Below are 26722 nucleotides of genomic sequence, written 5' to 3'. Positions count from 1 at the left end.
TGCTAATATTGTTACATTTAAGAAAACACCTTTCTTTTTACATATATATTTTTTATATTGATAAGATTACATTAATTATATTCGAAATTTACTTTTAAAATTGCAGTAATATTTGATGAAGGAAAGGTATAACTTTTGTTTTATTTTATTTTACATGATAAATTTTGTCATAAAATTAAATCAACTTTCTTGTAATAAAAAGTTAATGTTTAGTTTGATCACAAGTTTTTCATTAATGTAATTTTAATAAATTAATTATTAGTATAATAAATAAGTTAATTTATTAACTTGTTTTTTTTATATCAATTTATTATTTTTTTCGACTTTTATTAATAATACTTTTTTTACGAAATTATATATTTTATGTAAAAAAGTATATTATTGAAATACATTTGTTTTAATGCGTTAGCAAATAATGAAGAAAAATTATGGAAATTATTTAAAAGAAATTTTTTTTGTTTTTGTTTTTAAACAATCTTAGATTTTAATCTAAGTAATAATACATGACTTTAAGAAATATGAAGACAAATTGATACCATTAAAAAGAGATTGATTATCATGTTTGAATATATTCAAGCAACGTGATAATCATCGCATTAAACGCACCGCGTTGACAGTTTAGTAATATGCTGAATCGATCAATTTAAATCTGATTCCTGTTCCGTCTTCTTACTTTCAGTCGGCAAGTAATTAGAAGTTGAGGCTAATTGGGATGGTAGAACGCGTAACTTATGGAAAAAATCGGCAGCGCGCGTCGGTGGAAATTATTATGACGGTTATTAGTGTGGCGTGTGGGCTTAATTTATGAAAGCTATTAGAAGCGAACGCCTGATTAAAAACAGCGCCGATACTTATACCACATCGAAAAAGAATGATCGTACATATACCTCACATTGCGCTAACGTATAAAATGTTCTTTTGGACTTTCAAAGAATTATAGCTAATTTTGATAAAATGGTAGAATGCGGATTAGCGTAATAAAAGGATGAACGCGGTGCAAGAAACTTTAATTTTAACCAACATTTGATATTTCCAATTTGGAGAAATTTTTTACACATGGTTGTTCTATCCTCTTCAGCGCATCTGACTTTTGACAAGATTCTTTCTGATAAACTTGATTTTTTTACATGAAAAATCATTTAATATAAATTATTTTTGGGATCAAATTTTTCACATTAAATATTTCACACAGTGAGAGAGAAATTGAATTCAAGTTTGTGGAAGACGTGGGGCGCTCTGTATATCGTACATTGGAGAATATCGTTTTCAACACGCGAAAGATTCAAACCAATTCTCCTCAGACGAGCGAATGCGAGTTACCATGAAATGAAAAAGTGAGACTCACAGTGCGCGAAGGTGTGCGGGGACGCGAGTTCCGACGATAAAGAGAGGCGAAGAATCCGTGGAGGAATTGATGCTGCACATGAGATATATCTCCGTGAGAAAAGTTTGGCGTTTCACCGAGTGCATGCATCGCGAGACTTATTAAGCGGACAGCGGGGCGAAGGCGGAGAAAAAGATTTTGCGGTTTTTCGCGCGGGAGAAGTGTTGGCCTGAAAATGGCATTGACGCCCCGATGCCGCGGAGGTGGCGGCGGGAACCTCTCCGAGGAACTGGCGAACGAGGACGAGGGGGCCAACGGGGGCAATTTCGAACCCCTAAGCGATTCCTGCGGCGAGAGCGACATGGAGGGTCTCGACCTCTCTCTCTTCGAGCCGCAGGTCGACGCCGCTTCCTGGTGCGACAGCCGCATCCACGCTGGAACTCTTCACATTTTGGTCCATTACTGCGGTAAGATGTGCCTGCACGATATATATCCCCCTTCGCCTTCCTTCAGAAATCTCGCCAGGTCTCTGGAGCGATTACGAGTCACGATGCGTAAAATGATTTCAAGAAAATTGAGATGACTCTCTATTTTCTTTTCTCTTTGCTCTTGTATTGATAAAAGTCACCATAATATATATTTATTCTATTTTATTATTATTTTTATTAATATTACCAATGTTATTTTATTACGCGAAGGAAAAGAATAATTTTCATAATCTTAAAACATTAAAAATCTTATCGATATTTTTTTCTAAGAGGATGTCTTTTTTTAAACACCGGATCAATAATTTGTAGAAAAATTCTCAGAGGTCAAGATGGAAAAACGAAAGATATAGATGCAGAAGTATCGTGCATCACATTTGTTCCGGCTGAGGTAACAAATGCGAACGATCTTTTAGGATTTATATCGTTGCTCGGGCGCCGTGAACTCGTATATCGCCTTGTGTAGGATTAAGAAGATGGCCGTCATTTAAACGTGTACTTAACACGTGTCCTTGTTCTCTCTCTCTCTCTCTCTCTCTCGGTGTCCAGATAAGGTATAAAAGCGATATCTTGGCGCCACCACGAGTGGGCTCGAGTCAGGATCCCGTGTCTGGCTAATATGCAACGTGTGTACGATGCAAGAGCGATGCACTTGCATCATTATTTCATGGTTCATAGGCCAATTGCTATCTTTCGCATAATTGCCATTAACATACAATAGCCCGCGCACGCGTCGAAAGGAGATATCCTCGTCCGTGATTTACCGTGGTGAATTAATCTCGGCCAAGATTAAAATTGAATTACAATTAAAGTGAATTTATACCATTCACTTTCCACGATTCTGGATAATCTCTGACACGAAAGAGAGCAAATTATTTCTACAAAGACAATAAATTTATTTCCCGTTCCAGAAGGAAAGATTTTATTTCGCGCGTCAGATTCGCGTAAGAAATAATATAGAATATGGAATAATTTATAATTAAAATAATTTTCTACACATACTATACATGTATATGGAAATTATATTCTTTTATCAGCATCCATATAATTAATTAAACTTTATTTTAACTTTTTACAAAATTACGAAAATTGCATTAGATTGAATTATATAAAAATTTGTCGGGCAATGCACTTGGCACAATGCGTTAGAAAAAGAGCTCGTTTATCCAACGCGTGCATTTTGCATCATCCGGAGAATGAGCCGTATAAATTCGCCTTAACCGCGCAATTGCGCGTGTGGGCGCAGACCGCGAAGTTAAACGGCCGTCAAGCTTTTTTTGCGTGTACACACTCGGTAGGCGACTTTACCTTGACGCCGGATATGCATCTTGACGCCACACCGGGGAGGGCGATTGGGTAATTTAACCGAGGCAGATCGCAGCAAGCCGGATAACGCAGGTATTATATACGGAATTATTATTAAGCCGATACTATTATCTCGTTTATGCGAAGAGACAGTCGCGTTTCGCCGCGCTTTTGTCTTAAAAACATGAAACATATTTTATTCCTGTTATTCACAGTGGGAAAATGTGTAGTATTTTACCAAGTATTTTACAATTATTGTCTGCGACTTAACTGTCGAATATGTATATATAGATAAGGTATTTTATCTTTCCTACCTTTATATTATTTAATATATTTGATTATTTATATTTATATTCATATTTTTATATATTTTATAATTTGAAAATGTGGATATATATATATATATATATATATATATATATATATATATAATGGTCTATTATTATTGAAATATGTATTTTGATGAATTTTTTCGAAAAGAAATTGTGATTAAATTTTATCTAGTATAAAAAGTTATAAAACAATTAGATTTATCGCACGCAGGCACAATATATTTTTATCTTTTACAATAATATCTCTATGATAAAACTTTAAATTGTTAATAATTTTTGTAAAATTTTGAATAAAATGTAATTATTATAAAATAATAATAAGTATAGTTACATACTAAAATGAAATGGTAAATTGCAGTACTAAAATTATATCGTTATTTAATACGAACAGAATTTTATCTCACGTATTCGCTATTTTTTGTATTTTAACATGGACGTAACGATGTAATGCTTTTTATTTTTTGCGTGGGTGAGAATGATGGGATGAAACGCCCATCAAGATTTTCTTCGGATCTTCACGGTAAGAAATTTACCTTGACGCGCGCCGGATACGCACATTACGATACCACATATCGTAGAAATAATTATGTAATTTAATTGAGTAAGATAATCGCACATATTGTGGGTGCGTATAACATTATTGAGATAACAGTATTAATTCATCTATATGAAAAGAAAAAAGACTACGATGTTCTTTTATCAATCGATATTCTTTGTCTACAATAATTGGCAATATTACTATTTGTATATACCTTTACAACGAAAAATTTTTTACACACATTTTAATATCTTTAAAATTTTGTAATATTTACTTGCACATAACTTAAAATGATCATTTCAAGTCATATGTTTGATATCAACGTGTTACACAAAATATTCGCAATTTATATAAACGTGATTTCTTTCTGGAACGTGACGTGATGATATGATAAATAACTGGTTTCACGGTAGAAAGTTCCGTCGATAGAAATTTCTATTACTATTGGAATTTTTATTGGTATGTTTACGTTTATATCGCAGAATTAAATTTGATGACCGTGACATTATAAAGTTGGTATTTTCTCATGTTTATAATTCTTCGCCCCGTTTATTATCTCCATTTTCTCACGCCATATATTTATGCACGTGCTCAGTGAAGTATATAACGCATTTCATTCGCCGCGTGTGCGAACGCTTTTCACATTCGGATTAGACGGCTGCCGACCGCCGAGTGAAACCACCTGTCAAGATTTTCTGGGGATTTTGCCTGGTTGGGAATTTTACTATGACGCCCCGGATGACATGCACCTTGACGTCATGTCATAAAGATAATTGGGTGCATAGCATTATTAACTGGTACGCCGGGGTGAACGCGCCCTGTCGTGCGTCAACGGGAATGGGTGCGAAATGTTAACTCGCAATTCGTGAAATCTATATCGAAGCTGAAGGCTAGAGATGAAAATAAGCGTTGCATGAATATGAATGTATATAATAATAAAAAATGTATTTTCCAACATTTAGATTATTAATAAATTAATTCAAGTTTTCGAAGCACTATGATATGTTTAATAGAGAAAAATAATCACAATTATTGACAACTACTTTTCTAAAAATATTAATTAAAAGAAAGAGGGACATTATCATATCTAGTCTATTTCTCAAGATGCAATAGTAGATATTGCTCGCTCTACCATTATTCGATCCATCACACTTTACAGCTGATTCATAAGCAAAGAGCGACGTCACCGTTTCTTTCCGGCGTGCGCAAATTGCTGATTATTAATCTAACAACGCGCTATCTTTTCCCGAGAGCGAAGCCCTAGATGCGTGTTCGCCGCACTTAAACAGAAAATCGTCGCTCTGGGCGGCGTGGCGTGGTATAGACGCAACGTAGACGAAGCGGAGGAGGTCGAGCGACGAGGATTCGAGCTCTTCTGCTCCGCCGTGGGCGATCGGACGGAGGTGGAAGGGAAGAGGGACAAGGGGATGGGAAACTGTTACGAGATCGATTCGCGGCCGTAGACCAATTAAATCGTGATCCACCGCGCGCGGATATAATGCCGGCAGAGATCCCGCTCGCAGATATAATCTCTATCCTCGTTGCAATAAATCGATGTAGGTAAATGAGTCGCAACGCGATGCGGCGCGGTCGTTTCTACCGCGGGCTGTCTTCCGTCCTGCTTTCTTCTCTCTATGCGTTCCATTACCCACTTACACTAACTGACTGCGTGAGGAGAGTCCACTATCGCGCCTTGCCGCTGTTCTTGTCGACGTAAACACACGTTGCGGCATGCACGTCGTCCTCCGGGTGCCTGCCTGCCTCTACGCAGCATCTTCGCATGCGCGTTTAGCCTAGCGGAAAGGAAGACGACGAAGGCTCGCTCGCAAACTGACTCGAGGCTGATTCTCACGTGGGAAGTGCCCGCCGCGCGATCTTGCTCTGTCACGTATCGATGCGAGGCAATCGTTAAGCGGTCGCTTCCTACGATTTGTTCCTCGACCCTGTCCAGTTCATATTCTCAGCATGACGGACGCTGGATTTATGGGGCTTTTGTTAAGGAACGATCGACGGGCGTTTGGCGAAACGATACGGAAGAGTAGAGATGAACATGTATCTTCGATACGCGCGGCAATTCGTTACGGGTGAACGGTATATCAGAAAAGCTGAGAGAAGTACAAATGTTATGAGGGGGCACGGATTATTATTTAGAAGATCTAAAAGTTGAATTGATGTTTGTGTGATTGATGAATTGTTGATTGATTGATGATCTATTCCGAAAATAAAGACTTTGAGATTTTACTCTCTTAGACAGATTAAAATCTTTTTAATTTCTCTTAACTAAAATAATGTTTATCTATGCAAAAACTCAAACGTTTATATTATAAATAGATCTAGGACTTTAGAAATCTCTTGATAAAGGAATAAATATTTACGAAAGGAAATATCTGTTACACTTATATATTTTTTCTAGAATTTTGAAAATTATTTAATTTTCGAAAAGTATTTTTCATCTCGTTGTAAACGCCATTTTATATCCGTTGCATTTAATTTTTGCCGCGTACTTGCGACTTTTCGTGCCTCCTTTACATAATCTTTTATGTATTTACAGTTTGATGAAATTGTACTTTTTCTATTATAATTCAATGTAGTGGTCTAAAATTGAGAGGAAAGTTGAGAAAAAGGTCGTTTTGCGCGGCTGCCCGGATAAATGAGAGAACGTCGCGCCGTCCGACTGACTGCACCAATTCCATTAGTCCAGCTTGGAGTAGGCTGTTTCCGCATGATGCATGTGTATTGGAGTTATTGCGAGAGCCATATCTCTGTGTGAAATATCCGCGCCGGAGAGCTTCTTGTTATAAGTCGGATCGGTATCCGATGAGGAGATCATCAATGGAATCGCTCATGCGGACAATTAAAAATATCGATACGATGCTTATCGCGATGCGAATCAATCGATGTATCTTGACCAATCGACCGTGGCATTGAGATATACATCATTCCGCGAAAAATTTTTTATCATCGCGAAAAAATTCAGATCTGATTTGATCTGATTGCCAACAGCAGCGAGAATTTTGTACATTACATAAGTAATTTGCGCGCGTATTGGAAATATAATCTAAAATTATCACATTTTTAGTATTTTATTTATAAAAAATAAATTATATTACAGTTAGAAGCAAAAAAGAGAATTTAAATATTTTACGGTAACCTTGAATATTTCCTTCATCGAATCGATCTCGTTTACGGTCTACTAAAGATCGTGAATAACGTTATCCTCTTTCTCTTTCGCAACTATAGAGAGTTTAAACGAAAATTGAACTGCGAAAAGGTAGATATTATTGAAAAATTTATGAATCAATACGATTTTACTCTTTTTTTTCTTGATATCCGTTATACTAGATTTTTTATGATATACTAGATTACCTGAGATTTAACAATATATCTGAACACAGCTGAATTAATTCAGTGACTTGCATATTCAAATTTCTAAAGTTGTGATAGATCAGTGGCTCCATTTTTATTATATATATTTATCAATTTTTAAGCGTATTTACACTTATACTTAATTCTTTAAGAGTTAATTTTTAAATAAATTATTGTTTTATTTTAATTAAATACCATTAAATTTATACAGTTATATTACATTCAATTTATACAAAAATGTTTTACATTATAAAATAAATCAACATACATAGAAATATTGAATCACTATTGTCTGAAGCACATCGGCAAGCTTACAAATAAAAATTGACCATGCAAGTCCAATAAATCAACTGGCAGCAAGAAATTTCCGCGTTCTATTATATACATGATTGACTTAACTTTTCATTGCTGCCGCGGTGCAGTAGAGCCTGTTCACCTGTTTTATCATTGCAGATGCAACGAATTTCTCTCTTTTAATGAAAGTGTCAGGCGCAGTCGTACGGATCACGCAATTAGAAAAAATTCGCAGTTTTTTATTTGTTTACTTAAATGCGCTGTCTTCGTTCTATTCAGACAAACACCTCTATTGTGCTATAAGAAAATTCTCAAAGAAAAATGTTTTAATAATTGAAAATTAATTATTTCGTAATTTCCACGAATAATTACAAAAATGATCGATTTTTATTTTACATTATATTTTACGAGAATTTTAACTGCTAAGATATAAAATCATTAAAAAGTTTAAATTTAAAAAAGAGGTATACAACAGACATATAAAATCAAATTTTTACAAAAAATAATTTAGTCGCCAAATTATTCTTATACTGACTATGTTTTAGAAGTTTTTTTACTCTCTAATTTAACAAAATAATTTCTGTCGGAAGTCTTGTTTTATTTCTTAAATGTAAATACGAATGTGAATTTTGAGCAAAATGTAGGATAGTTTGAAAAGGGAATTCATGGCACGACAGAAATTATACGAAATGAACGCATCGCATTCGTCGACGTCGGTTTCATTAAAACCAGGAAATTGTTCGGGTTCGACATTCCGATTATACCAGATGTTTTGACTGGCTGCTGGCAACATGATAGCAAATCTCGTCTGTAGCAGACACCCTCTTCCTTGTTTTTGCTGCTAATCAATACGTTAAATTAATGGAAATAATTATCCTTGAATACTCATATAAATATTGGAACACATTTTGATCTTTACATCAGCGTACATTAATTTATCCTTCTTGTCAAATATTTCTTTTTTAGTTTGTAAATTTTATAGAATAATATCAATGAAACTCTTGAATTGTAATTTTTATAATATGATTTGTCCTTATTTAATTTTTCCAGGAAAAAAAAAATATATATATATATATATATATGAACGATGTTTCGCGTACACATTGACAAACCGTGTCGGTTGCAGTAGGCAAGTAGCATGGCATCACGATTTGCAAATTAATCGCATGCGTGTGCAAGCGGTGTCAAACGGGAAACAGTGTCGTTATCGTATAACATCTGGCGATCGGTTAATTTAATTGTCTCTTAACCACGATTTCTATGCGGAAGAAATAATTTGACGACGTGTTCGAGAAAATTGCGCTGTTGGTTTTTACCTTAAAAAAGACTATAAATATAAAATACTATAAATGTAAAAATTATTAATACCTTAAAATAAACTCCGAGAATATATATTATAACGTTTAAACATATATATATATATATTATTTTATATTTATAGTCTTTTTTAAGGCACAAACCAACAGTACAATTTTCTCGAACACATCATCAAATTATTTCTTCCGCATAGAAATCGTGGTTAAGAGGCAATTAAATTAACTGATCGCCAGGTGTTATACGATAACGACACTGTTTCCCGTTTGACACCGCTTGCACACGCATACGATTAACTTGCAAATCGTGATGCCATGCTCACGTACTCACGATCGCGTTGATGTGTTCGGACAGAGACACTTCGTTCGTTCTACATTTCAATTTTTTATAAAAGTTAATAAATACGATCCGCTGACCTAATTAGATTTAATAAGTTTGGCTTGTGTGCACTCTCAAGGCTGCACGATGTAATGGAGTACATTCCGAGTATTCGCAACAATTGGAACTGACAATTAAAGGGATTGTGCCAGCTTGTCGGCTCGAAATGCGAAACGGCAAGAGAGAAGCGAAGTCATCCGAAGTTTACTAACGGAATTAGTATTCCTCGATTTCTCCCTCTAGTCTGCCACGAATTTCAAGGCGCGGCGCAGTCAGCGTGGAATTAAGTTTCTTGATAAGGGATCGGATAGAAAGGGAGCACTGTATGTCGAGTCAATTCCGGTTTTACTTTCATTTTTACGTGAAGTAAGGAAGTTATGAAAGTTAAGGTAAACTCAAAGAGAGCTTAAGGAAGTACAACTAATATTGTTAGAGATGATTAAAAGAGACAATTAAAAGATAAAGACAGAGTTCAAACGCTCTTCAAATTGCAAATTCTTTTGATTCCTAAAAGGATCACATTTAATAAATGGATTATTCATAACTCGATTATTTCGAGACATTTTTGTCTATATTATTAATTATACTTATTATATTATTAATTACTTATGATGGTACATTTTAAAATAAAGAATATGGAAAAGAGTTTTTGAAATCTCAATTTGTAAAAAAATTTTGCTAAAGAATTTCTAACAAATATATAAAAATTGAAACAAATTAATAGTTAGATATAAATATTTTTTTATACGGTACATTACATATCACATGGTTTTTTTCTTTTTTTACTTCTTTACTTTTTATACATAATACGTGATATGCTGATTGATAAAACGGAACACTCGTTCTTCTATCTTTTCAACTGCTATTGTAACGACGATTTGATATCGAATCGTTCGGAGAAACGGATCGAAGAAATGAAACGCAGATGATCGGAGAAAAGGTAGCCTTTTGAGAGCGATAGACACCTTTGTGAACGACTCAGAAGATCCTTTATTGGAAGCGACTTCTGTGGTACGAGGCGACAGATGAAGTCTGTCTGCTTGGCTCGCCTCTGTCTGGCATGGACACTGTTTACAGACTGATGAACCGATAATTTATTTGAAAGGTCTTAAGCAAATAAAGCTGGAAACCAATTCATTCATAAATGCATGTTATTGAAAAGTATCACGTTGCTCACTATTGAGTCATTATTCCTATAGAAAAATCTTAATTATCAATTCAGCGCATCAAAGCTATAATTCTATTGTATTTATAGAATTGTAATTAATAATTTATTAACAGTATTATTAACAATATTATTAACAGTAAAAGATATTAAAATCAAATTTAATATGCAATTTTACTTGAGAATTAAATTTAAAGTCATATTTATAATTAAAGTAAAAAGATTTCTAATACTTTTATTTATTTTTTGAAATAAGGAATCCGGAACAAATTTCGAAGTTTTTTTGTAGGAAAAAAAAATTTAATTTTATTATGATTTTCATATAAATAAATTTTTCAAATAAATTTTTATATATAGTTCTTTCTTTAATAATTATAACTTTCGATAACATGATAGAATGTGTAACACATAATTGCGTAATATCATAAAATTATTTTTTAAACACGCCGATTATTACTTCGATCAATATAAATTACTTAAAATTTTGACAGTAATAAATTGATTGGCGGTAAAACGGAAAGATTAAAAAATCAATTTGTAAACTGCAAGGCAATTCATGATCGGCTTTCATAGATTTCGTACGTTATGGTCGATTGCGCTCTATGTAAATAAGATTGGATCGATTTCTTGAACGACATGCACATTGTAACCTCATTCTCATGCAACAATTTACATGTTATGCGCTCTTGGCGTAGATCCAATGACGTAATGACTATAATACAGCTTTGCTGCGGCCTCACAATTCGCCGCGTCGTCAATACCTACCTGTTCGCGTGTATCGTGCTTATCAATTAACAGTGAAAAGATAGTATATCGTATAGACGTAATTTACTTTTTTGCAAGAGAAGTGCGGAAAATTGGAACGCGAGCACATAGTATATAATAACGATTGCGAAGAGAAGCGGTGAGAGAGAATGAGGAGGAGGGGGGCGGGGGTGGGGGGGGAGGGGAGGAAGAGTTTTTTTGCGAAAGAACGGGTCACAGATAAGATCGCTAGTAATGAACTATCCGAGCCCGACATGAGGCTAATGAGGACCGCAGAAATAATCTCGGCTCGAGATAGAAGCGCGCGCGCGCACAGATGGACTTCACGCCTCTTCGTCTTGGCTGTTCTCTCGCGACGGAGAGAGGATGCGTTCTACTTCCGGTAGCCGGAGAAGCTGCAAGACTTTCTCATGTGTCGCCTCTTTGTCTTCCCTTAACATTCTCGCGCTACAAGAGTTCCGGTTGACATTGTGATATGCACACTTTACGAACAGCTACAAGTCAAGTTTTATTAAGATATTAGTAAATGATTTTTGTTTATTTTTGATGACAGTTGAGAATCCTTGACAAATTTTCAAACATAATCTGCAAATTACAAATTATAAAAGTGTGCAAATAATATTATATCGTAACGCATATCTTTTAGTATTTGAGCCTTGCACTGTACAATTATTTATGTGACATCCCCTCGACGCTCCTCGTTTTTCTCTCGAGCTTTTCAATCCATGGTCCCGCGTCATTTCGAAGCACTCTCTCTCTCTCTCTCTCTCTCTCTCTCTCTCTCTCTGTCTTTCTCTTTTAACACCTGACTCGGTTGTTTCTTCCCTCATTTTTACGCTCTCATCATTGCATCACGCAAATACGATTAGCGAGACCGCATGTCGCCAAAAAAGCAACGCGTCCGATCTGTCTTTGATTGAATTTGACCCTTAAATGGGTAATGAAGGCGCGCGTGACGTTCTCTTAATTTACTCGGCGGATTCAATTTGGTCCATTTGATACACAAGTACTTGCCAGTCGCAACATGCGCGACTCTCTGGATGTCATGCCTCTTCCGTAACTCTTGCACGTGAGAGGACGTGGCTTCATCTCGAGAGGGTGATGAGCACGGAGGAGGATGCTTGCCGCGTCTCCGTCTAGCATCATCCCTCATCTGTCTTTACGTTCCCGTGCAAATACCGAGCGTAGAGACGTGCGCGCTCTCGAGACGCCTGCAGCGAACTTTTAGCCGGATATGGAATATTAAGTGAACGAGTGAGAGGGTCAAAATTAAGCGATTTACACTTTCCGCGTTGGGTAGATATAACTACGTAGAGACGGGGATATTTGTTCTGCTCTTGGGAAATAAAACGCTTCCAAGGATAATGAGTTGTACAAATAATAAGTAGAAAGGGTAAGAAGGCGAAAACTAAGAATTATGTGGCAATAGAATCGATTCATCATAATAATTAAAATGAGACTTAATAGATTGTAAATTATTATCGTTTCTCTAATAGATCTTCACGGAGAAAAAATTTATTATTTTTGTAAGATATGTACAATAGTTTTGGCAGAGAGAAAATATGCATTATAGTTATTGAATAATATTATCTTTTATTTTATTTTATATTTAGAAAAATTTCATCTGCTTGCTTTCCTTCTGTATGGCTTTTGTATGAATTTTTTGACGCTGGGGGTCTAATCTCTTTGCCAAAAAGAGCGGAGAACGTCGGAAACGACGCGACCGCATTCAAAATAGACGGATTGGAATAGAATACGCAGAAATTGGAATTTATTGCGGGGAGTCCTGCGGGAATGCCGCGCACATATATGTGATTCGGCATAAAAATGGCGGAGAAAAATGTAAAGAAGCGGCACAGATTCAGCACGTGCTGCGAGAAGAAAGAAAAGTCCTGAGGATAGACGATGGCGGAATATTTCCAATTTTATTACGACGTTCCATTTTTTTGCCCTCCCGCGGAAGAATGGTTGACTCGTATGCTGGGTGCACATATATCTAATATTTTGTTCCCGATTTCTCTCGGGATCTTCGGTATTTGATTATTTGACGTGGCTGACTGATTATGTAGATGCGAAGACCTTGCGAGATTGACGCGGAAATAGCGCTCTAGCGAGGAAACAACGTCATGACAAAGCAACGAAATAACATTCGCGAAGATCAAGCGCTCGCACGCGGAAGGTAACTGTAAAACGACGAGATTCGCTAGTAAAGTGTCATTTATGATGTTGATGTATGAGATTTATGTTATGAGACATGAATAATCGGACGTAAAAAAACGTTCAGTTAGCTCGTTTATAGAAAAAGAATGTCAAGAACTTAAGACTTGCAGGATATATATATATATATATATATATATATATATATATATATATATAATAATATTATAATATTATAATTATAATTATATTGAGACATTATATAAGAATATATAAAAGATATTCATACATCATAGTATCAGAAACAAATAATTAAAATTTTTTTCATCAAAAAATGACATAAGATTTTTTCAACAATTGTGATATTTACGATATGGTACTTTACCAAAAGTTTAGACCGTAAAGAATTTGCAAAAAAAAATCTGGTCGTCTATCGATAATGCATTATCGTAACTTCATTGTAGAATAAACTCGTGTCTTTCGGTTACAATAAAACATAAAAGACTACGACGTCGTCATATTGATTTTACGAGTCAGTTTCCAAAACAAAAAGATAAAACAGCTACGTAACGTTATATATTGATTTTACGACGATGCCATTATCATTTATCGATAGAAAAATGAATAAAAGATCCCGGGTACAAAGTCGTACCTCCGAGTTCGATTCGGCGACTACACTCCACATGTATCAGTGTATAAATATTATTTCGCAATGTTCGCATTTATGGCTGCCATAAATATATTTGAATACATTACGACGAGATATTATAACGTTATTCTGTTCAACGAACCTCGACCAGAAAACTTCGTAGAAAATTTCTTGTCATATGTCGACTCGAGAAAATCATTTTTCGTCTGGCGCGAGTCAACATTGCTTAACATATATTTCATACATAAAATGTATGTGAGAAAGAGATAAAGAGAGAATTAATAATTTAAAAAAAGAATATATTTCCAAAAAATTGTTTTCATTTTAGAAAGCAAAAAAAATATATCGTTTTTATTATAAGAAACTGTGCTTTCTAAATAATATTATATTATAGAATTCAATTATATTGCTTACTTAAGAAATATAGTTTTTTTTTCTCAAAAATATGGAGTCTTATCTATATTATTAATGCAAAATAATAATATAAGAAAAATCTTACATCTGTTATACAGAAAATCTATAGAAAGCTGTTTATCGTCCGATAAAGCGCTAGATGTTTCTCATTGCCAGCTGCTTCTTCTATATTAATTTTTAATTCTATTTTTAGATATGTTACATTCTTGGTTTCTTCTCATCCTTCTTTTTTCGTCGCTCGGTTACCTGATGTTTCACGAATTTCGTTATTTTCGTCTAGTTCTTCTCTTTTCGATATATACAATTTTGCTTCGCGAGAACTGTGTACTTTAAACTTTCACGAAACTTCTACAGCATCCGCAGTCACCATCGATGTCGACGACGTCATCATTTCCGTGAGAAACTTGGTACAATATGATTTCATGTCACTATGAAATCGAACTCTCGTGTAGAACGAATGCTATGAAATAACGTATCGAACGACGCAACGTGTCGAAAATTTTTCTGACACTAATTTTTTTTATACTTAACTTTGTCAAAACATATGCTATAATTTAAACGTCTCAAGTTTGGATGTAAAATAATGTATTACAATTTCGTAAATTCAGTAACAATAGCTAACAATCAATTGCTAATTAATATCTTAATCAACACACAACATTTTATGCAATATTACATAATTATATACTTGGATTATGATACTGAATCATTAAGAGCAAATCATTAATCGCTATTATAATTTCTATCGATTTGCATAAATTTCAAGTGCTTCAATTAATTTGCTATTAATTAATTCTAGTAAATATTGTTATACATTTACAGGATAATTCAATTAAAATTCGAGAGTATTAGCAGTAGTTTATAAAATATTTTTTTAATAATTATGTTTCTATGTATGTCTCACATATTTAATATTAATTTTATAAATTTATGTATCTTAAAAAAAAATATTTTAAACTAAATTAAATTATCTTTATATTTATTTTCTATTTATTTTTTTACAATTTAAAATTAAATAATTTAAAATTAATTAAATTTAAAATTAATTTATATTAATGACTGCTCTTTCATATATGTATGAAAATTTCAATTGTACATAACTGATTTTTTTATTTTGCATATGAAATTTGATGGATATCGATTAATATCGTAATATGCAAAATTGATTTAATATATTGAGGATTAATTTAAAAAATACATTTAGCTAAATCTCTCGAATTACGCGATTACAAAGCTTTTTGTTGCGTTCATCGTGCTCGTCTGTCTCGCTGAATCAATGCAATACATCCATCGATTGTTCGAAGTTTCAAGGACGCGCGGGGCGAGTGTATGGGATCGATTAACCGCCGATAAGAAGCTTTCGTCACCGGACTTAAATTCTAATCGTCATCGTAAGTGACGGGCCTTTGAATCGTCTTTTATCGGTGTAACATTGTTCATTGTGAGCCATATACAGGGTGTCCGATAATTCGCGGATTACCCTTTAAGGGAAGGTAGAGGGTGTTATTCTGAATAGAAAAGTCCCGTACCATTTTGTGATTTTCTCAATATTTAAGAAAATATTAATTTTAAAAGATCAGCCAACGAAGTGCCGCGAAAAGCTCGTGGCGCGAAAATGCCTCCTCCCACTGTCAATTGATACTCGGTCCGCGGCGAAGCAATGGGAGGAGCAGTTTGCGAGCATGCTTCGCTATGACAACCAAAAGAAATACACACATAATGCGCGCTCCGTTTTATGTATGTGATCTTTTCATTATGTGTGTATTTTTTGTGGGAGGCATTTTCGCGCCACGAGCTTTTCGCGGCACTTCGTTGGCTGATCTTTTAAAATTAATATTTTCTTAAATATTGAGAAAATCACAAAATGGTACGGGACTTTTCTATTCAGAATAACACCCTCTACCTTCCCTTAAAGGGTAATCCGCGAATTATCGGACACCCTGTATATGCGCCGCATATTAGCATGCGTGCATTCATAAGAATGTCGAGGACACGCATAGAAAAAATATATCTGGATGCATACACTTTGCGTGTAGTTATGAAAACGAAAGAATTTTTGATTCCAATATAATTTGACTTTTAGTTTTCAATGCTATAAATTCAGTAAAATGCATCCTGCGTATCTTCATTGATCGCGTATTTCTATCGTCATAAATAATTATAGTAATGATTTTTGTGTATAATATTTGTGTGAAATTTTTGACACATAAAAATTTTGGTAAATAAAAATGTAACGTTGTAAAATTTTTTACTTTGTTGCCTTTCTTCACAGCGGGAAGTTTGAAAAGTTCTGATAACAGAAATATCGAAGAATTGATATATTCGAAACTTGACATTCGACGTTTCTATTTTCCAGAAGCAAGCAGGAATATCAAGCGAAGTGAGTTCTGTTAGCTTCAGTTTTCTGTTAACTTCATGAAAAGCAAAGAAAGTGCGCGTCTTGATCAATACTTTTATCTTAAAAAAAGTATTGAATAACACAATGTATTGAATAACTTGGAGATGAATACGAAGAAAAAAATATAATAGAAATAATATAAACTATATATGTTGGGCAAAAAATTTATTTTAATGTCGAATTTATGTGCAATTGATTGAATTATATTATAATTTTAATAAAATATATCCCATTAATAAATTTTATTAAAATTATAATTATCAATTGCACATTTTCTCACTGATTAAAATAAAATTTTCTGTCCAAGATACATATATGTACATGTAAATGCACTGTAAAAAAATTTTGTGTAAAATTACACCGATGATAGTGGGTAATTTTGAGACCCACTATAATAGTTGTAAATTTCCATGCGTTTGTAAATTTTCAGTCTGCAAGTAAAATAAATTTAAATATTTTATGTGATTATCCAAATTTTTTTGTAATATTACACAACAATAAATTCTATGTATTGCTCGAATACGGCGCGTCATATTATGTAATATTACCCAAAAATTAGGATAAAATTACATAAAATATTTAAAATATTCTATTATTTATGTAATTTTCCATGTAAATTAGATATATTTACACAATAAAAGACAAATTTACATAATTTTTGTAGAATTACTAAATTTCTGTAAAATTACACGATTGTTTATATTTACAGGACTAATCGTGTAATTTTTACACTTATTATTTGTGTAAATTTACTGAATTTTTTTACAGTGTGTACAGCATTGAAAACTGTTTCGGCATAACCTGCTAACTATTAGCATAAGTACAGTTGTTTCAAACATTGATTATAGCGTTTTGTTCAAACTTTTTTCCACAATTCATTGAAAAAAAATGAATGCATACTGGAAAAAACTAACTGTGTGCAGAGCTTTACCGAGGAATATGTTCGGAGGAAAAAATAGAAGGAGGCGATTCGTACGAAAGTTTCGCGAGAACCGTAAAGTGCCGCGAGTGCTCGGAGGCAGGGTGAACAATTTCGTCGGTTATAAAAGTAATGCGATATCTCGTGCGGAATATGGGACGGCGGCGTCCATTATGGAAAAAGCGCGGCGGTGGGAAGTAACGAAAAATTTAGTGCCAAGCGAGACTAATCATTTAGGAACTTTTTGCGATGGTACCCGCGGGAGTAGGGGTAGCTTTTTCGCTGCGATATATATATTTTTCAATATTCGCGGAATCACAGACTCGGAGTAGTAAAGTAAGATGACAGTGGCATTGAGAGAAATGCAGTATGTACGTCACTGCTATTCGATTTATGTATTAGAAGCTCTTTTCTTCTAGGTTTTTTATCGAAATAAAAAAAGGTATCGAAAAATTCTTCAACGAGATCTGTAGTCAAAAATATTACAAAAATAAAATTTTTTAAAAAATTTAGAATTTTGAAGAAGAGAACATTGCGATAAATATGATCTTTGTGAGCTTGTAGAAAAAGGAACATTCGATATAATTTAATCAAAATTAACTATTTGCAATTAAATTAAAAAAAAAATTATATTGTTTGTTTCTATAATCTTTTCGATAAGGATAAAAAGTTACTATACTAAAAGTTAATATCTTTTAATCAGATAACAATAATAATCTCCTAGCATTATTATTCTATCGCATAATGCATCTTGCGGTTGATTGCAATTAACACCTATCCGTGTAAACGGTAGTGTGCCGCAGCAGTCAACGGTATCAACAGCGGCATTGCTCGTCAGTCGCACGGCTTTCTCTCAGCCACATCAGACATCTATACTTATACGCCAGATCGCTGATACCCCGTTGGACGGCGTGGTGCGAATTGAAGTATACAATGTGGTACAGGAAATGCCAATCATCGAATAGCAATTATATATCGGTATGACTTGCGCGTACGTCATTAAAAATGATCAGAAATAAAACGCAATAAAGAATACGTGGCAGTGCGTAATAGATCATAAGATTGTCAACATGTGCCATCTTACGTTGCTGTAAGAAACACATGCCGACTACTCTGCACACACGGTTACTATCGTTGTCGTTTCGTCAGATTTTCATCCTTCGTCTCTGTTCATTGTGTTTACCGCTATTAGCGGTCTGGTCTAATGTAAGTGTAAGCCGGCGTTCTCCTCATCTTATTTCTGCGAACCGTTCGTTTGCACGACGCTGTTTAAACGTACTCTCGTGCTTGTAATCTTCGCAGTTCGCGTAAGCACCGTGATTTTGTTGGATGGACAATTTCACAAAACTCGACGGTCAACAAATCGACATTTGCTATCGGCAACACGTTGTTGCGGCGCACATTTAATAGTCATTAAATATTCTTTTTTAGTTATATCTAATTGAGATACGAGAAATCGACGTTTGAATAACCTATGCAATTATATGTACTAATAAAAATGAAATTATAAAACGAAACATAAAGTAGATTGAAGTAGATAGAAAATACTATAATTATATAAAAACAATCTAGAATAATTTTTCTCTTAATTCTATTATAAATATTAAATATTATACTAACTTGTATTTAGATCGTAGGATATGTTTATAGAACCCTTTTGTAAAAATGAAAAATTTTTTTTTTAATTTTAAATTATTTTAGCTACATATTGAGTAATTTTTTTATTTTTCGTAGCACATCGTAGAATTAAAAAAGTTTGTTAAATTCATCACTTTGAACTCCAATCTCTCTTCGTTTTTTTTTTTGCCTTTCATTTCTTTACCTTTTTTTCGTTCGCTTCTACATTCTCGTAAAACACAATACGTTGCCAATCGTCAAACAATACCGACTAAAATCATCACATCCGGACGCTTTGTCCGCGAGGATGTCTCTGATTGCAGTCATGTTTCCGTAGTCAATATTTTCCGCGAATGAATGTATGAAAAAAATTGCAAAAACATATTGTTCCTCCTGAAATTATTCTATAATTCTCACGCTGTGAGAGTTACATACGTATGCGTGCTCTGTAAAATGTATATTGCGCCTGTGTACGGTGTGCATATCACTTGCATCGGCAATCATGACTCAGAAAGTCTCTTAAATAATGTATACGTATAAGTATCGGCCGTGTAGCGCGTATACAAAACGATAGCGACAATTTTCTAATGATGGAATTCATTTCCCTCTGAGCTACCAGAAACATGTTTCGCTTATTACTTCCTAAATAGAATGCATTCATGCTTCCATAGCGCAGAAATCTCGGCAGAAATGTGTTTCGCGATAATGTTGTTACGCGTCTATGCATAAATCTTGGACAATTATACGTTCGTCATAAATCATAGTCAGGATGTAGTAGTAAGTAAAATATAGATACTTTGAAAGATAAACCTGGCGAAATGGTAGTTGCTTCGATATCTTGAGTCATCCATCATTTTTGATTTGTATACAATTGAAAACTGAAGGGTGAGTCAAGTTTCGGCAAATAGAAAACAAAACTTTATTCCGCCTCAAATTTTCATTGAACTTTACTTAAAATTTTAAATTGTATATTATATATTAATTTAGAAAATTGGTTAATAAAAAATTAAAATAATTAATTAATTAATTAAAAATTAGAAATTAATATTTATATATTAATTTTAAAAATATACTTTAATTAAATGTTGAAAATTGAAAACTGAAATGCCTTTTTTACTTACTTTCTACATTTTTTAAAACTAAAAAATAGTTTTGCCAGTTAAAATTATATTAGCTAATCTCAGGTTCTTTTTCACGATCTTTTTCTTCTGTTTCGACGATGGAAACGACTGTGCAAACGTCTGTGGATTATTATGCCATTTCGCGCATTTTTTCAATTTGCAACGCGCGAGATAGCTGTATAATATTACGTATTTTCTAATATATGTTATTTTGTAAACCATAATTGCAATTCAACGCGATGCAATTATGGAAAAGCAATCGATATATCTATTCGTGGGAGGATACACATTGAATTGGCCATTTACCAACAATTGCTGCGTTCCATATCTCTCGCGAGGGTAATTGCCCGCCGGTCTATTATCCTTACGAGTCACTCTCTTGACCATTGACTTTACTCTCTCTCTCTCGTAGGACGACGATACGCACAATGGATATCATCGGTACCGTCTATGTGCCGGGGTTATTCATAAAGGATCATCTTTCTCTTTTGCAGAGGCGGAATGCTGCGTTGGCGAGACCGCCAGCGAGGCATGTTGGGAACCTTGTTACTGCGTTCTCCTGCAGGACGAGCAGACCCTCACGGCTTACAGAAGCGAGGACATGGCGGTGAGTACGTTTTACCATAAAAGCCTTTTCGATTCTCCTGGATTTATCCATCCTAAACGTCTTGTTTTCTCCCTTTTACATGCGATATTCTCGTAAGACGCCAGACGGATAAACACGCATCATCCTAGATTTACACCGTTGCTTCTTGTTACGCGTTTCGTTGGTGTAATGTGATTTTTTTAGATATTACAAAATATCAGTGACACTCAAACATGAAAATTATATTAAATTTTCTGTAATTGAGAATCGAGGAAAATAATTGAATTCCTTCGTGCGAATTTTATCGAAGTCACTTGCGAAATTTGCAAATAACCGCAAGAACTGCTCCTCGCTTGTTGTTTACGTGCACAACAATATCCTCAAATTGGCACACTACAGAGAACCTGTTTGATCGGATTGGATAAAATGCCGTGGCAAAGTCGACCTCTAATTCGATTAGAAAGTTTATACTCCATTGACTGACAGAAACCGAACACATGAAACACTTTGAAGACTTTGGACTTCTACCCGTAACTGCGGATCGTCTGGTATGCGTGCTATTGAATTCTTTGGTTCAATCCTCAAGTCTGCTCGTGCAGGAAAAACCACTTCTACCAATACGTACTATATAGTACAGCGATTTGTGCTGCTTCGCGACGCTCGATGTTCCGTTCGATTTATTTATAGACGTAATACTATGTGTATTATTTTTTGTCAAGAGCATCGTGAGTTGCACGAATTCGATCCCGTAATCCTACTGTCGATGTATTTTTAGATTATTTTCACTCGACAGTTTCTGCGACTCTTAAATTCTGTCCTCCGTTACTTAAATACAGAGGAAAGGTTTGTTTTAGATACAATGAATTGTTCAATGATATACTTAAAGAAATTGCAAATGTCATTTATATCAACGTAAAGAATATATTTTCTTCACTGCGTTTTGCTCTTGACAAAGCAAATATACATATGAAGACATACAAGACACTCTTACAAGAGTGGCTTCTTGCTGACTCCTAGAAACGCAAACATATAAAATTACCTCACGAGAAAGCACATCAAACTTGCAAGCTATACAGTTTACTTTACTGTAAACTTTTCTTTTCTCTCTTTTTCGCTCTTTTTGCAATGATAAAATATTGTACATTATTGGAAACTTACATGACTATTATTTATAATAGTGTGAATGATATTTGATTACATGTTGTTTTATATTTGACTAACAATCCTCAGTTATTCGATCTTGTTTTTATTTGTTAATTCCTACCTTTGACATATAAAAAGGACTGACAATGAGATGGAAGAAAGAAACACGAGATGACGAAAATTTCATGTTTTTAAATCATTTTGCTTTTCTATATCTTTTCGGATATTTTTCAATTTCTTCCATATTTAACCCCGTCGAAATGTGAACTCGGACCGTTATTTTGGAGGAGCGTATTATCTTCGGTTACACACAGCGAAAGCTATTTTCCTCCGATCGGAGACTTTCACCCATGCCGGCACAGTTATCATACGATCGATAAATTATAAATATATGTATATACATTCAATATAAATATATATATTTTAAATATATTGATGGTTATATTAACATTTTTAACTTTTTAACAATGATCGATGCAATATTTATATATATTTTTGATATTAATTGTATCAATCATTAATCTTGATTATTTGGAATCTGCACAGAAAATACGCAAAGTATTAAAAAACATTAAATTTTGATGAAACAGGGCTTTTTAAAATTAATATTATTATTTGATTAATTTTTTTATTTAGTTATAAAAATATATTTTTAGAATTTAATACATTTCCTTTCTCTTATAATTTTTATAATATTTTTAATATATTCTTATAATTTTACTTTTTTTTTAATTTATATTTTAATATAAGTTAAACGGGCAAAAATATTATTGCGATAGAATTTTATTCTTTCATGTTTTGAAGTATAATGCGCGCGAATCGTGCAATAGTAGCCCAACATACTTCCACATAATGTTGAAATCTTAAGGTGCCCAAGTTGTAGTTACGGAAATACTCATATTCCGTAATTTCGATTTCGCGACGACGTATTTCAGCCGACATAAGTGGTAGCTATTATGTATTTAGGACCGACTGAGGCTTTCGCAAAATTTACCCTGCAGAGAACGCAATTTTTTCTACTTATATTTCGCGTGAGAAAGCTTCACGAGTTTATTTCTATACATATGTCCTGTCTGTATTCAACAATCGCGGTCGCGAGTAGTTCTTTCTTTGCGACAAGGGTTTTTTCTCGATAACAAAGCGAACATAGCTTTTGACGAACATTATCAGTTTTTTTCGCTCTTTCGAGCTTTAATTTATGCAACATATTAAAAAAATATGCTGTTATACTAAATGTTCCATTTGAAAAGAAGATATATATTATATTTATGTCTGAGGTCTTCTACAATTTATAGATATGTGATCTATTTTTGTTAAACATTTCTTCCTTATGTAATATATTTATATTAATTTTAAAGTAAATTTTGTAAATAAATTTTCTTAATGCATATACTGCAAATTAATACACACACACACACACACACACACACATATATATTTATATGTATATTGCGCGCATGTGTAATTATTAATATTTTAAAAGAACATTTAATAAAAAAATCGCAAAAGAGAACGAATTAAAATCTCAAGTACATCTGAAATTTTTCCAATCGATTTTTGTAAAAGCCTTGCTTTTGTACTATTGCTTCTAAACGTTCTTCGTATTTTATATTTTAATTAAATTTTGTTGTTATTATATTATTTCGTTTGCAAAGTAAATTAAAATAAATTACACAACTGGATAATTATCAAAAATTTCAAATGTATTGAAGATAAATGCAAATAGAAAATAAATTCGCGAACACAATGCGATGAGACGATCAGTTTGCAATTGTTGTTTCTCTTGTTGTCGTTTTCGACGGTACGCTTTGGAATCGATGGTAACTAGTATACAATTCCGGTTTAGTAATCAAAGATCGAGCTGAATGCGCGATTGTAAGAGCAGTGTGAGCATTGTATTATACGCGGAAACTGCACGTGCTATATTATCATCATATAACCGGAACTCGTCGTCTACATCTATTCAATCGATCGTTCTCTGAAACGCTGCCTCCTCATCACAATCAAAAGTTCTTGTAAATTCCCAGAATTGGCCTTTAATTCTTGAGAAGTTCTCGCGACATCAGACATTCGCATTGTCAGATTAATTTTAATTATATTGCCGAATAAACTTGTTTTCACAAATGTTGCATTGCCATAGTTTGAACAATCATAATTTTTAATCTTATGTTATTAGTATATTATTCATGATTTTACTTGTAAAGCGATTTTTTTGTACAATTCATTTGCCAAATAAATATATCGTTAGATTCTATAGAATTTATTCTCAGAATTGCCATAAAAGATTATTTGATTCACGCGAAATTTGTTTTATAAAAACAAAACAAAACTTTTGCGCGATTAAAAATGTCAGTTAATATTTTTTAAATATTTCCAAAGTTATCAGCGTTATCGTGCAGATCCTTTTTAAAGCTTGGCTATTTCGGTGCATCTGTGTCGCGAAATTTTCGAATCCGTTGAACAAAAAGTTCTCTTTACTCAATCAAACACTTAATGAGAATAAATAGAGCTCTAAGAAAATTTGTTCGCATATACTATGCGTTCTTGTATACATTGAACGAATCTACGAGACTGTTTAAAATCTCTATTACGATACGATAGATGAGAGAATGGATACGAACTTAAACCTAGCGTGCCGACGGAATAATTATCATCCAGACAGTGCAACTTGACTCGCGAAGATTTCGGTAGATTTCGCGTAGCAGTCTGTCGCCGGAATATATCTCTCCCGGCGTTTCATCGCATTGCCAAACAGACGCGAGACCCTGATTAGTACCTTCGTCGTGTACTCAGTTCCTTACTTTGACAACTTGCTTTCTCATCTCGTGTTGCGTCTCATCTCCCTTCCGTCTGTCGCTATCTTTGTCGGCGAACTTCATCTAATCAGTCGCACATTTCCACTACCGTGCCTTGTTATTACTAAATCAAGACAAGCGCCCAGCCTGCCCTTTTCTCTCTCTTGTCCTTTCCTTCCTTCAACGTGTAATCGCATTCAAGGGATCCAGGACCCTGCTTCGTTATTTGTCGCTGAGGCTAGCTCGGAGGAACGGGGTTAACGGCCATTGAAGATTTTTTTTTAGTCTGTGACATGAGTTTTTTTCTCTTCCGGAATAACGGAGCTTGAAAGTGAACGTCTCATTGACTAAACTATTGAAACTCTGTAGCTAATACTTTTTTTTTTTCTACTGCGAATCATCAAGATGAAATGAATTCATCGAGAAATATCAAGATGAAAATTTAAATACACGTAACAATGTTAAAATCGATTGTAACAAATAATAATTCTATAATAATAATTAATTGGGACAATTTTCGCTTTTAATATTACATTGAAGGAAGGAAAATGAGATGGAAAATAATTATTCTTTCTACAGATTTTCAATATGATTTTTACGGTGCTTAAAAAATGATGCTATAAAAATTTGGTAAAATTAAAAAACTGGTTCTGCTTTGACATATCGGTCGAATTTCGAAACACTCGGAACCTCGTGGCAATTCTTACATTTTTGTTACAGCCTTTTATTGCATTTTATCCTTACTGCTTAATTCCGGAAACGCGGCGATTCATAAAAAGCAAAGGATTTCGCTTTGGTTGTGTTAGTTCATTAGCACCGACTTTACGATCATAAGTTGCGTTACGTAACGTGCTCGTCGTGTAACACGAAACAACGGAGATATAAGTAACGCAGATTAGGGTAAGCGAACGCAAACGAGAGTATGTTAGCCACGGAAATGTGAGCGGGACCATGTATCGTATATGCTTAATCTATCGAGTGCTTCAAGTCGAAACATATTACGTTCCACAGACTTTCGTTAATTAATATTTTCCTAGATTAATTAAATCTTTAATTACATACGTTAATATAGTTTAATACAATTTCAATATAATATCTTCTTATTTCAATATATATTTTGCAAACTTTTTTATAGATATTTTTTTAAGCTTATCTCTTTTTAGGATTGACAAAACCTTTTGACGATTATCTTAATGCCATCTTTTATCGAGGTGCTGTGTGAATATTCTTTGGGTGTAAAAGATGTATTTCTATTTTTCTTTTTTTTACTACAAATTTGTCGATGACATTATTATTGTTCGTTCGCCCCAATTTATGCATCGTGGTTAGACTCGATACGCACGGCCAAACCTGATTCATTCTGGCGATAAATTATGCACAGGGTGTCTCGAAAGATAGCGCGCACCCTCGCCGTGCTTTCATCCCTCGATAATGGCTCCCTTGATGCACCCAAGGATATCTTCCTTGCCTCCCATCTACGCGCAAACCAATCGCATCTCTTTCTCTTTGAGCCCCTAAGGTGCTTGTTTCACATTATCCTGGCTTTTATCTTGCAAATACATTTTTTCGAAACAATCAGTGATTAACCATACATGTAATAAAAAATTTATAATAAGAAATTTCTACAAAAAATTTCCACTGTTGATATGAAAGAATT

The 26722-nt window shown here is 33.9% G+C and overlaps 1 protein-coding gene across 6 annotated transcripts in view; it reads left to right on the top strand.

Annotated features, from left to right (window-relative positions):
- Positions 1-26722, top strand: part of LOC126859136 (ras GTPase-activating protein raskol) — a 291550-nt gene that overhangs the window by 106090 nt on the left and 158738 nt on the right. For 3 of the 6 annotated variants that reach the window (XM_050610131.1, XM_050610129.1, XM_050610128.1), the window contains exons 1-2: positions 1545-1791; positions 21036-21148. The exons of 1 other annotated variant lie outside the window; for it this stretch is intronic. In XM_050610131.1, coding sequence (XP_050466088.1) covers positions 1560-1791; positions 21036-21148 — 345 coding nt within the window. In that variant the 5' untranslated portion in view covers positions 1545-1559. Of the gene's footprint in view, positions 1-1544; positions 1792-21035; positions 21149-26722 lie in introns of those variants that run through there. 2 more of the 6 variants (XM_050610134.1, XM_050610132.1) reach the window with 1 other exon arrangement.

This window comes from Cataglyphis hispanica, chromosome 2 (genome assembly GCF_021464435.1).
Source record: "Cataglyphis hispanica isolate Lineage 1 chromosome 2, ULB_Chis1_1.0, whole genome shotgun sequence".
Lineage (NCBI taxonomy): Eukaryota > Metazoa > Arthropoda > Insecta > Hymenoptera > Formicidae > Cataglyphis > Cataglyphis hispanica.
The sequence above is the reverse complement of the archived record's forward strand: the minus strand, read 5'-3'. Positions and strand labels throughout refer to the sequence as shown.